This window comes from Bison bison, unplaced genomic scaffold (genome assembly GCF_000754665.1).
Source record: "Bison bison bison isolate TAMUID 2011002044 unplaced genomic scaffold, Bison_UMD1.0 scf7180017864304, whole genome shotgun sequence".
NCBI lineage: Eukaryota > Metazoa > Chordata > Mammalia > Artiodactyla > Bovidae > Bison > Bison bison.
The window spans coordinates 15,946,643-15,959,309 of NW_011494876.1; the positions used below are offsets into that span (position 1 = coordinate 15,946,643).

Sequence of the window (12,667 nt, forward strand, 5' to 3'; positions counted from 1 at the left end):
GGGGCCCCGTCACCCCGGCGCTGTCCAGCTGCTCCACCTCCTGCCGCACAATACCGGTGATCTCGCTCTGCGAGCTGGAGATGCCGTCAGAGGAATAGCCTGTGTCGCTGAGGCTCTGTGGGCTCCGAGACAGGTCCTGAGAGTAAGGCTTGCCCCCAGGCTCCTACAGCGGGCAAGAAGTAGATGCTGACTGCCAATGGCAGACGGCTCCTGGGGGAGCCCCAGCCTCTCTGTCAACCCCCGGAGCCCTAGGGAGGGGGTGCCTCCACTCCTGGGGGAATCAGGGCCCGCCACCCACTCCATTGCTCTGGGCTTGCATAACTCACAGGTTCCATGTCAAACCACAAGCATCCCTAGGTTCTCAAAGAGAAGTGTTACTAGATCTAATGGTAGCAAAGATGCAACAAAGCATCTAAAAAGGCGTCAAACACAGGATCAGCCTAGAACCCACAGGCTCCAGGCCCACCATGCCTCAGCAAGGCGGCCCTGCTGTCCTCTCTGGCCCAAAGGGCCGTCCCAGGTCCATATCCCAGTCCCGCAGGGAGCTAAACCCTTCTCCACACTCCCCTGCCTGAAAGCCAGGACCCCTGGGAATGATGACTGACCTCTGTCTCCCCACCCTTGGGGGCTTCTGGAACAGCCTTGGTGATGGGGGTGGTGGGTTCGGTCCTCCGCACCCCAGCTTTTGCCTTAGGAGTCCCAGGGGGCAGGGTGGTCTCTGGAGGGGGCTTCGGCACAGGCTCGGCTTTAGCTGGGACTCCTATCTTCTTTTCCTGGGCACTGCTCGGGGTTCTGCTGGGTTCAGAAGCCCTAGAGGGCTTGGCCTGGGGACTGGCCTTGGTGGGCAGGGGACTGGCCTTAGTGGGCAGGGGACTGGCCTTGGTGGGCAGGGGGGTGGCCTTGGCAGGCGGGGGGCCTGATGGCTGGCCCAGCCCCTGTGGCCCTTTCTGCTTTGGAGGGGCTGTTCCAGCTGTACGGTGAGGGGCCCCCGCAGGGGGCTGCTGTGAGCTGGGCAGCGGCAGGGGTGTCGGCTCTCCCAGGCTGCCCTCGAGAAGCCGCTTAGTTTGGCAGTTCAGACAGAGCCACTCGGTTTTCTGTAAGGAAACGAGAGAGGAGGGTTTTGATGAAAATCACAAAGACACTGAAGTACTTAAAGATGACTTCCATGACTATTTCTATAAACATGAGGAGAAAGACTCCCAAAGCATGACACTACAGGCAAAAGGACTGATGAGGAACAAAAGACTGATGGGTCTGTTGGTCCCAAATGACAGAGGGCCCCAGCCTTTAGATGCTCGTGTACAGCATTAAAAAGACAAACCCCAAGGAAGGATCCCTTCCTTACCCCACAGGGAGCTTTTTACTAGGCTGAAAAGGAGGACCTGTATGAGAGAGGAGGCTACAAAAGCAGCACATGGTCTAGGGAAGAGGGGGGCTGGGAACCCCCCCCAGGTTGTGAACACCCCTGGGAGTGGAGCAGAGTCCCCCAGGTGAGCACACCCTTTCAGGAAGGGCATCAGGCTGAGAGCACCTCCCAGATGCACTGCCCCTCCCCAGCCTCCTAATTCTCAGGCCTCAGGCACCATCCTTCTCCATTCCCAAGTAAGTGCTGTGCTGGGAGGAGACCGGCTTGCGGGGCCAGGGGAGGCGGTCTAGAGGAAGTCCTGCTTGGTGGTTGGGGGTGGGGCCGAGCAGTCCCCTTTGCTCACACCTTCCAACCCAACTCACCTTGTCTTAGACCAGCAAAGACCCCCATGCAAAAGCCTCCTCCTGCTCCCCAGGCTCTGGGCTGTTCTGATGGGGACTGTGTGCTGGCTCTGAGGCCAGGGGCCCTGCTCCCTCCAGAGCCAGGCTGGGATCCTCCTCCACCATCAGCCCCTCACTTTCAAGACTACTCTCTTTGTGTCAGTCTCAGTGCTGGGGGCTGGAGACACAGCCATAACTAAGACGGACACATGGGCTGGTACACAGTCTTCTTGGAAGCCAGAGCCCAAAGGGGTTGTTCCAAGTATGACGTGGACATCAATGGTGAAGTTTCCAGAACCCCAGCAACCAAGTCGAACTCCCCCCCCAGGTGCCACTGTCTGTACAGGGAAGGGTCTGAGCACCTCTGAGCAGGTGATTTCTGTAGCAGCTCAGCGGCGGGCAGGGGATGTCTTCCAAGGGCCTCCTCCAGAGTCAGAGCTCCTCCCTGGTGGGACTTGGGCGGGGAATGAGAGTAACAGGCACCCCAGTGCCTATTCTTGCCCCAGGGGTGCAGAGCCTTGGCACCCCTACTGTCCTGCTCTTACACATGAGGGTGCCCAGACTCTTGGGATCCTGCCAGCCGCCTGACCATCAGGATGGGGAGTCAGGGGAACCAGAGGACATGGAACCACAAGGTCAGAGAGCCAGGGACAGGGCCAGAGAGCGCCCTCAGCCCTTACCAGCCCAGAGGACCAGAATCCTTAGCACTCTTAGCTCACATACCACCCCTGGGCCCACAACATCCCTGAGTCCACCCAACAGAACCCTGGAAGTATGGTACCTCCAAGATGTCTGCTCTTGGCCTGGCACCTGCAGGCCACCATAGTGGGTGCTGTATCAATGGTTCTGCCCTGGGCCCCGGCGGAAGGCCAGGCCAGGCTGGTGGCAGGGCCTGGGTGTTGACTGAGGGATAGGTCTGCTCCACAGGCTTAGGATTCGGGCCTTGAGACTGCTTCCCTGAGACTGGAGCTCCTGGAGGCTGAATTCCACACCCAGGTCCTGAGCAGAGGGGCTCTGCTATGGAGGGGAACCCTTCAGAGGTCCCACATGTCCTCACCCTGCTCCTTGCAGGGCCTGGTTCCAGCACCACTGCTGACTCCCTGGGACCTTATCTGATGCTCTGTGTGTCCCCTGTACAAACTCCTACAAGGTCATGGGTGCTGCCCCTGGCTGGGCCATGGGCTCACTTGGTGCCTAGGGAAACTGCTGGGTGGGCTGGGCCAGCATCACCTTGGGTCACAGTGGGAATCCCTCCATGTTGGAGATAGCCGTGAGGTGGCAAAAAGATTGAGAGGGGTGTCAGCATAGGCCCAGAGAAAGTTCTAGAAATGAGCAAACAGTCCCTTCCCTTGCCCCACGATCAGCATCACGGGGTGAGGATCTGGGCCTGGATAGGGGGGCTGGCCCAAGGTAACACTGCCCTGGCTCTCCCTTGGCCCCATGTAGATGGCCATCCAGGTTAGGCCTCTTGAAGCTTGGTCATCTGCCTTGCTCACCTTGGTAATCTGGCAAACCTCTGACCTCCACCTCTGGCTGGCAGCCCCAGCCCCAGAAGAAACAGTCCAAATGAAGCAAGGACACCTTGGAAGGGTGGCCAGAATGGAGGCGACAGACTTCATGCCTAGAGCTCAGAACAGCCCCTGCAGCGGCCTGCTTACCCGAGCCCAGAGGCCCAGCCCTCAGCAGAGTGTGTCGACTGTGGTCACAGGCTCCCTGGGGCCTTGTTCCTTCCCACACTTACTCCTCACAGAGGCAGCCAGGCTGCAGAAGGGGTGCCCCAGTTGGCCCTCTTGCTCCTGGCTCTGCTATAGCAGGCAGCGGGGGAGGGAGGTGGGGGAGGCAGAGGCATGTGAGGGAACAGCTAAAAATAAACACCTGACCTGGTAGCTGGAGGCCCTTCCCGAGCCCCTTGGGGGTGGGGGGAGAAGGGTATAGGGCATTGGGACCATTAGAAGGGGAGCCAGAGGGAGACCTGGCCAAGGCCCAAGTCTTCTGGAGGATGAGGCTGGGATGGGAGGCAGGCCGTGCCTGGGGGTGGGAAGAAGCTGGAACTGCAGCCCTGAATCCTCTGTTTGTGCTGCTCGCATCTCTGGCCCTCACTTGCCCCTACTCCACCACCACCCCTTCATTCCCTGTTCATTCATTCCCTCTCCCCATTTAGTGTCTACCCCTCATTCATTCATTCACTTGCGTGTTCTCTGTCATACTCTCCGTCACCCAGCCCCAGCTTTGAGGAGCTGCTTGCTTGCTCTTTTCCTACCCTCTTTGGCAAGTGGGCTGGGGATGATCTGGGACCTGGGGATAGACAATGGGAGGCTCTGATGACCATGTCGGCTTTGCCTCCCTCTGTCCAGTGCCTTTCCGGGGGCAGGAAGGCAGCAGCCCCCAAGGGCAATCACCATCTCACGCGCTACCCTTCGGACGGAGCTAGGTGGGTTCGGGGCGAGGCAGGGGACGTTGAGTTGTCAGAGAGTTGGTAGGGAACCCCCGGCAGGCATGTGAGACCTCCTGCCTTCCAGAATCACTAGCTGCTGTGCCTCGTGGGCCGAGAGAGCCCAGCGCGCCTCCTCCCCACACTGTGCCTGAATGACCCTGCTGAACACAGTCTCTCTGCAGGTATTGCTGGCTGAGGTGTCCACCTGGTTACAGTGACACTGGGCTGGCTGCCTAGCCCAACGTATCCCCAGTCCTACTGCAAGACCCGGGACAGCCAATGAGAACTCCTGAGACAAGGATGCCCAGAGGTTAAAAAAATAAAAGCCCAAGAGTGGCACACTGGACCACAGGCATGGCCATTACTGGGCTGCTGCTCCTCTCCTGACTGTGGCCTCTGCCTCCAATAAGAGGAATCCTTGCTGAGAGCCCCAAGGTGTGCCTTCACAGTTGGGTTGCCCTCTACTCACGCTGCAACAACAAATGTGTTCGTTCCCTGGGGCCAAACCTGATGAAACAAGGGGCTTGCACTGGCCACAGGCTCAATTCACACCCAGGCAGTCGGGGCTGGTAGGGACTTTCTTGTCCCTGCAGAGACTTCCTTTTCGGACACTCTGGTTCCAACCTCCTGGCTGAAGGGCTGCCTGTGTGCTGGACCTCGCACAAGGGTCTGAGGCATGGCATTTCACTGGTTCTCACAGAAACCTAAGAGAGAACGCTATGGCTCCCATTCCGCGTGGAGGAAATGAGGCTCCCTGAGATCTATTCCCAGAGGCAGACTGAGGCAGGTGTAGAGCAGAGGTAGCCCCCTCCCCCAGCCCCTTCCACATCACAGGCGCCAGGCCCTCTGCCACGGGAAGGTCTGACTTCTCAAGGCCATGGCTGCTAGTTCAGCAATTATAATAAAATAAGAAGCTGGCGGCATTACTGTAACTATTCCGATTGCACTAATTTCTTCACAAACCCTATTTTGAACCGAAAGCCAATTAAAAATTAAGCCAGAGGGTACTATTATCCTTTAAAAAGATAAATAGGTAAAAAAAATTTGGAATCAACAACTCTTAATTATGAAATGACTCACTAAGTAGCACTATGGTTAATTTTTCGGAGGAAATTTCAAAGGGAAAAGAGATCTAGCTTTTCAATGCCACCTCCATTGTGTGCTCTGGACTCCCTCTGGAGAAAGAAGGTGGAAAGGTTTTTACGGCTCAGAGATGTTGGGGATGGTCCCCACCCTGGCAGCCCAGACAGGTGGCTGGAGCCACAGCAGGTCTAAGAGGCCTGGAGGGAGCTGGTCCGTCCCCGCCAGGTACCCAGCACGCATGCTGACATGGCTCCCTCTGTTCCACGTTGTGCATAGAGGCAGCTTGATGGGGAGAGACTGCCAAGGCAGACCTAACCCTTGGTCCTGGAGAAGGCTCTCTTCCCTACCTCCTCCTGCCACCTCCCTCCCAGGGAGGGATGTGTCTGGGCCACCTGCTGAGAAACCAAGAGCCTCTTACCAAGAATACACAGGGAAACACAAAACTGCTCCAAGAGCCAAGCGGCCATTCGCTGAGACAACACCAAAGATGGCCCACTGAGGACAGGCAACAGTGCTGGTGGGAAAGGCGGGGGAGGGGGACACACCAAGCACCAGTCCCTTCCCATCAGCCCCTCGCAAGACCCAAAGAGGCAGAGCCGTGAGAAAACTCTGATCATTGTCTGCAGGGAGAGAGGACAAAGGCTTGGAGTAAGGCTGTGGCTACTGGGATGGAGAGATGAGGCCAGAGTCTAGACAGTGAGAAGGCAGAGCCGCAAGGCTTGGGCCATGGAGGATGTTCAGGGGGACAGGGAGCTGAGGATGTCCCAGATTGCCAGCTGGCACCTCTGATGGATAATGGTGGCATGGTCTAATGGTAGGAACCATGGGAAGTGGCATGATGGCTGCCCATCCACACTTCCCCAGGAGCAGCCCCGGGCCCTCTGGGGATAGCAGCTTTAAGCAACAGAGCCTTGAGGAGAAATGAGTCAGAGAAGCTGGGCAACCTCCGGACTGCTGTCAGGAGCACAGGACCAGGACACCCAGCAGCTTTGCCATCAAGCCCATGGAACCCACAGATCCTGTGGAGGCAAGGGTGGCCCTGGCCCAGGAGGAGGCAGTGGGGCAGGATGTGGAGACAGCGGGACATGGACGATGGGGGCAGAGGCCATGACCACCAAGGGGCAGAAGCTCCAGAGTCCAGGAAGATGACAAGCCAACCTCTCACGAGAGGCTGAGCTGAGAATCCAGACCGCTCACCCCGAGTCAGCATGTGACTGAGACTCTTCTGTTTGGGCAGAATCAGCACTTCCTCTGGCCCGGCCCGGAGGCCGCTGAAAGGCACTGTCGGGAACATTCATCCTCCTGGCCAGAGACAGTTCTGCCTTCCCCTCTGCACAGCCTGCCTAATGAGGAAATGTGGGCCAGGAGGTCTCCTGAGGACAAGGTCCTCTAGGCTAGGCAGCACAGTGGGCCAGAGGGGCTTGGCTCAGGTCCCCCCACCCAGCAGTGTGTGCGTGCCTGGCTCTGACCAGAGCGCCTCTGCTCTGCAGTGGCTCCTTGGTGTCCCCTCAGCTCTCTGGGCCGCCAGGCCAGCCATCTTCCGGTGAGCCACCAGACCTAGGGCTTGGGGCAGCGGCACTGAGGGCCTGGAGGGCCACACAGGCATCCATGAAGAGGTCATCTGTTTTGCTCAAGCCACCCCTCTCTGCATGTTGGAAAACATGGCCTCTCGCAGCCAAAGTTATTCTCATTATCGAGCTGCTCCCACGGAGGCCTGACCCAAGACAAGTCAGAACTAGGTGCCACAGAGCCCATTCCACCACCACACACATTCCTCTGTTGTCTCTGGGCCGGCAGTCATGGCACCACACTCTTCTGCCCGCCATCAGTTACACATGGCTCAGCCCAGGGGCCCCAAGACTCAGGAAACTGCTGTGTGCCGGAGAAGGGGGCTTGACATCTCCTGATGTGACACAGCTAGGGACACATCAACCTGCCCAGATGAGCCAATCATAGACCCCATGGGCACTCTCGGAAGGGGACATACCCAGCTATGTGCAAGGCAGCAAAAGTGGAGTTTGCATGGATGAACCTGGTGGGACGGAGTGGGGTGAGGGGAGGAGCCACAGCAGCCTCCCAGCCCAGGCTCACCCTGCTCTGCCAGGGTAGCTCCATGGGCACCTTCGGAGCCTCCCAGGGTGGGCTCCAAGCTTCACGAGAATACCAAGCCTCCTGCCCACTTTCACCCAACTCTGCACAGGGCCAGAGCCCTCCAGTGGAAGAGGGACTACAGAGAGATGGGCCCCAACCCCAGTACTTCCTCAGACTTCCCTCTGGGTAAGAAGAACATCTCTGAGCATCTCCACAAATAGCTCCATGGACAGCCAGGCCCTGCCAGGGATAATCTGTGGACCAAAGGTTATGGCATTGACAAGTAAACATTAACACCCATGACCTCGGAAGAGGAAATGAAGGGAGGACATTGCCTGGCTGGGCTGTCGTGCTATGAGGAAGCCTTCTGCCCGGCCCTGGGCATGGGGGCATAGCCCACTGCCTAACTTCCCTTCAACCCCTGTGAGGGTCACAGACAGTGGGCAAGGTGGGACCTCAGGCCCTTCTTGCATGCACAGGGGTGACTAGAATCTTCCATCAGGGCCATGCCCATGATAGCTGGGAATGGGGAAGCCAGCACAGGGCCTCCTAAGCCTGGTTACCTTTGGGACCAGCCTCAGGCACTGGTCAGCTGGTCAGAGACAGTGGACACCAGGACTCCATTCACTGCACCACTTAACTCTCAGAGTGGAAGGAGAGGCTGGGGCCAAGGCCAGATAAGGGAGTGGAGCCCTGCTGCAGCGATAGGGACAGTCCCGTGACTGCTCCAGAATCAGCTTTCTGCCGCCCTTTCTGACTCTGATGCCCTCCATCACCCCAGGCTCAGCCCCTCACCAAGGCCCAGAGGAACCTTCTTGGTCCAGCTCTTACCTCCACCAGGTGGGGCGTCGGGTTGAAGCCACACAGGTTGCACACCTGGAGTTTGCAGGTGGTGCAGGTGTTATAGTTGGCGGGGCCCTTGCTGCCCACGTTGAGCTCAGCTTGGCACAGTGGGCAGGTGGCCCTTTCCTTCGTCGTGGTCTTTGGCTTGGCAGCAGCCTTCGATGCTGCCTGGTGTTCTGTTCTGCCATGTTTTGGGCTGGTGGTTCCCCCCGTTCTCGCCTGGGCTCTGGGCCCTGAACCAGGCTCAGTTTTGGCTCCAGTTGTGGGCCGGGGCCCAGGCCCTGAGCCTGGGGGTCTTGGGCCAGCCTCCTTGCTGGCATCGCTGAAGACAATCTTGGGCGGCCCCTTGCTCGGGGCAGGCTGGCCCTGGGAGTCCGCTTCAGGCTGCGCAGACATGAGGGTGCTCGCCTGGGTCAGCAGCGACGCACCAAGGCCAAAAAGCTTCCCAGTGAGGCCCTCCTGGGTTGGCTCAGCAGCACCAGGCCCGGAGGGCACTGCAGTGGCACTCTTGGCCGGGGCCTCTCCTGCTGGGGGCCTAGGCTCGGCTGTGGAAGGCTTGATGGGGAGAGAGGGCTGGGGAGACACCTTCCCCACTTCCGGAGGGGCGGCGGCTGGGGCAGGCCCCGGCACTGAGGTGGCCCTGGCTGTCTCGGCCTGCCCGGGGGCCAGGCTGTGGTCCCCCTGGGCCCCGAGCTCTCTCTTGCTCTGGCTTCCCCAGGGGCTGTTTGGCTGGGGAGTGGGAAGGAGACAGGCCCGGGGAGTGCAGCTGCTGCTGGCTCTTGGAGCGAGGCGCCGTGGTCATGTCCATCCCTAGAGCCCTCTGCATCTGGCAGTTCAGACACAGCCACTCCTTCACCTGAGGAGGAAGCAGCAGGGTCACCAGGACGTTAAGGACTGGGGCACCCACGGCTCAGGTCCTCGCAGCCCCCAGCAGCCAGGGCCAGCTCCTCGCACAGGCAGGAGCACCAAGCCTGGGACAGGTGTTTCTGGGCTGCCAGGTACACGGAGATGAACGGAGGCACTCACACACCCCCCAGCCCCAAACTGCCGACCCACTGCCGGCCACAGTCCTCCCCACACCCACTGGCTGTACCTGGGTACATCGTGCGTCTCCACATCCCACCTCGCCAACCCACGCTCCCATCCTCCTGGTTGGATGACCCCTCGTTGTGCATGCTAAGTCACTTCAGGCATGTCTGACTCTTTGCGACCCCATGGACTGTAGCCCGCCAAGCTCCTCTATCCATGGGATTCTCCAGGCAAGAATATTGGAGTAGGTTGCCCTTTCCTTCTCCAAATGATCTTTCCGACCCAGGAATCAAACCCATGTCTCCTGTGTCTCCTGCACTGGCAGGTGGATTCTTTACCACTAGAGCCACCTAAGAATAGCCTCCAACTGCTCACTCTCTTTCCCCTGCTGCCTGCTTCAGGTCACTCCCACAGGGCAGCAGAGTGATCTTTTAAAACGTATATCAGGACAGACCGCATGGCCCTAGAACAAGTGCCTGGTATGCAACAGGCACTCAATAAAAACTTGCAGAATGAATAAAGGAGTGAAGAATAGTAGGTGGGAGAGGGAGGAAAAGAAAACAAAAAGAAACCATGATCCCTGTCCTTGAGGAGCTCACAGTCTTGCTGAGGAGAAAAGATACAAATGAAACTTCTTGAGAGCAAAATAAATGAGGGCAAAGTGATACGATGTGAGTGACGTAAGCCAAATGAAAAAATCTTTTGCTTTCTTAAGGAAGACAAATTTTTTTTTAGGGATAATTTGTGCCTCCAGACTAAACAAGGCATGTGCTGCTGTTCACAGGATGGATGTGTCATTTCTCTCTGTCATTAGCTCCTTCCCAAGGAGAGCAGGCTCACATTTGGGTTGAGCCAATCACTGGCTTCAGCCAGGGTTGCAGGGATGGGCACATGACCTTGCAAACAGGGCCAATCAGTGCCCTTCCATATTTCAGGGTGAATGAACAGTAGGAGATAGCGTCACTCATCAGAAGGACGTAGCAGTGGCGTGGGCAGGAGCCTTCTTGCCCAGCGTGCAGAGAGGAGCTAAGAATGAAGTGAAGAGACAGTCAGAAGTGGAGCCAAGACAGGAGAAACGAGCAGACCCCATGGCTTCATTTATTTCTCTGGATTCAGCTCTGCCTTAAATCTACCCTCAGATTCCCAGTTATATGAGCCAATATTATCTTCCTCTCAAAATCCAAATATAAATCAGAGCATGTCACTTACAGGCTCAAAGCCCTCTAGTGGACTCCCCCCTCACTTACCATGGGAACTCTCTTCTGTAATCCAGGAGGGCCCCCATCTACTCCAGCCTATGCCTCTCTCTGTCCCTCTCTCCTGCCCTCTCACCTCAGGCATGTTGGTCTCCTCTTCTACCAAGAGATCCTTTGCGCTCTCTTCCATAACCAGGCCTTTCACTCACCCTTTCCTCAGCCCCGGAGCCAGCTACCTGCACATGTCTCAGCCAGGATCACTTCCCCATCAGGGCCCTTCCTGGCCATATGATTGAAAATCCCTCCGAAGTACTCTGTAGCTAACCACCCAGTTTGTCTTCATGGTACTTGTTCTTTCCCAAAGCGTATGCTACTTTATTCCTCTGGGTGTCTCCTTGCCCTGCCCATGAGCTCTTATTGAGGTGGTCCAGGGACAGTGCATAGTACCGGGCACAGAGCAGAGCTTACGCCACAGAGTCTTGCTGGGGGATGAAGCCTGATAACCTATCAATAGGGGCATGGCTCTTACAAGGCTACAGCCATGAGACTGGAGAGTCAGCACCCCATGGTGTGGAAGGAGCTCCTCCTTCTCAACCTGAGCCAAGGCAGAGGACAAGTCTGCTCATCCATGGTTGCAACTAGAGTCTGAATGCACCACAGTAGCCTAGTTGCCAGGGAAAGTTCAGTCTGGTCCCTGGGGCAGAAAGCCCCTTCTGCCCATCCTTAGTAGGTACCACTGGCCCTGCTCTCTGCCTTGAGGTCACAAGGCTGTACGGCTGCCACTGTGGCTGACTTGGAGTTTGGGAGCCTGGGCTTGGCTGTCTTGCCATGAAACCAAGAGTAGCATCTGAGATAGGGGAGAAACATGCACTTTGGTGAGTACCCCATGGCGCCCTGCATCATGCAGGGCATGTTTTGCAGGCATTCTTTCATTTTGTCTTCACAGTAGAGAAAAACCAAGGTCTAATATGATTTAGCCTCTGGCTCTTGCGGTTACCCAGCTAGGAAGTGATGCTGCTGGAGAGACTGGCCCTGCCAGCCCTGCCCAGCTCCTGAGCTGCAGCCTGGAGCCCAGTGCCTTTCATATGTCTACCTCTTCTTCAGGCCACTGAGCCTCATGCAAGTCAAGTGAGAGGTCTAGAAGCTGCCCTCAAGAAACTCAAAGACCAAGCCCAGCTCTGGAAACCATAAGATTAGTCATGCCATAGCACTGGGTGTGAACTGCCCCGCCCCAAGCTGGGAACTGTGAACTCATCTAAGCGCTCTGAAGACCCAAGGCAGCTCTGTATACTTTTGGACGGAGAAAGTCACAGAGAAGACAATGTGTGTCCTTGGGACTCAGCCCCAAGACTCCTTTAAAGAAGTCATATTTGGTAGGGGTGTCAGGGTTCATTTTTGTCCAAAGTAGGAGCTTGCAGAGCCGAGCTGTTTGGGCTAACCCTCAAAGAAACCCAGGAGATGATCACCCTCCTGAGCAGGATGCCAAGGCCCTGGCCCAGGGCGGAAGCCACAGACTCAGCTCCTGAGGTGAGTACACTGCTCACACCCAAGGTTCTGTCTATGAAGCATGCCCTGAGGTGGGATTTCCGGAGAAGAGGAATCTGGGAGGTGAGACCCTTTGATTCTGAGACTTCAGGGAGACCCTGTTTTGGGTCCCAGATCAACAAGGGGTCAACAAGGGCCTGTGCTAAAACTGCACTTACCACAAGAAGCTCCCCTTATCCAGCCCCCGGCACCCAGGCTGTCACAGGCGTCTCACCCAAAATAGAACCTCGCCAAGAAACGGCTAAAACACCCCTCAGTGAGTCATCTCCCAGATGGGCGCAACTATTTCTATCTAGCATCTTCCAGACGGCGAGGAGCCTGCACTGTGCCCTCTCCCAGCCCCTCCCAGGCCCAGGCCTGGGCCGAGAGGACCAGCACACAGGCCTCCTGGGGAGGATGCTGGCTGAGCAAATCTCTGAATCCATAAGACTCCCCTCTCTGGCTCCCCCGTGGACCCCTGGGAGCCTGCTGGGAGGGGGTCATCCTCAGCCTCTTCCTCCCTACTCCAAGATCCTTATCCCACGTTAGGGACATGTGGGTGGCCCACTGGTTGGGCAGGGAGATGGCTGTGCATCACCAGCCCACCTAGGCTATGGATCCATGACCAGGCCTGGGGCAGGTCCCCAGACTCCGGGACCAACCACAGAGAGAGTCTTCCTTGGCTGGACCGTGTCTGTGGCTCCCGGGCACCCCCCTCGCC

The 12,667-nt window shown here is 57.5% G+C and overlaps 1 protein-coding gene across 1 annotated transcript in view; it reads right to left on the reverse strand.

Moving 5' to 3' along the window:
* BSN (bassoon presynaptic cytomatrix protein) overlaps nucleotides 1-12,667 on the reverse strand; it is a 37,814-nt gene that overhangs the window by 17,141 nt on the left and 8,006 nt on the right. The window contains 4 exon segments of the mRNA XM_010851960.1: nucleotides 6-163; nucleotides 606-1,094; nucleotides 8,186-8,854; nucleotides 8,856-9,053. Coding sequence (XP_010850262.1) covers nucleotides 6-163; nucleotides 606-1,094; nucleotides 8,186-8,854; nucleotides 8,856-9,053 — 1,514 coding nt within the window.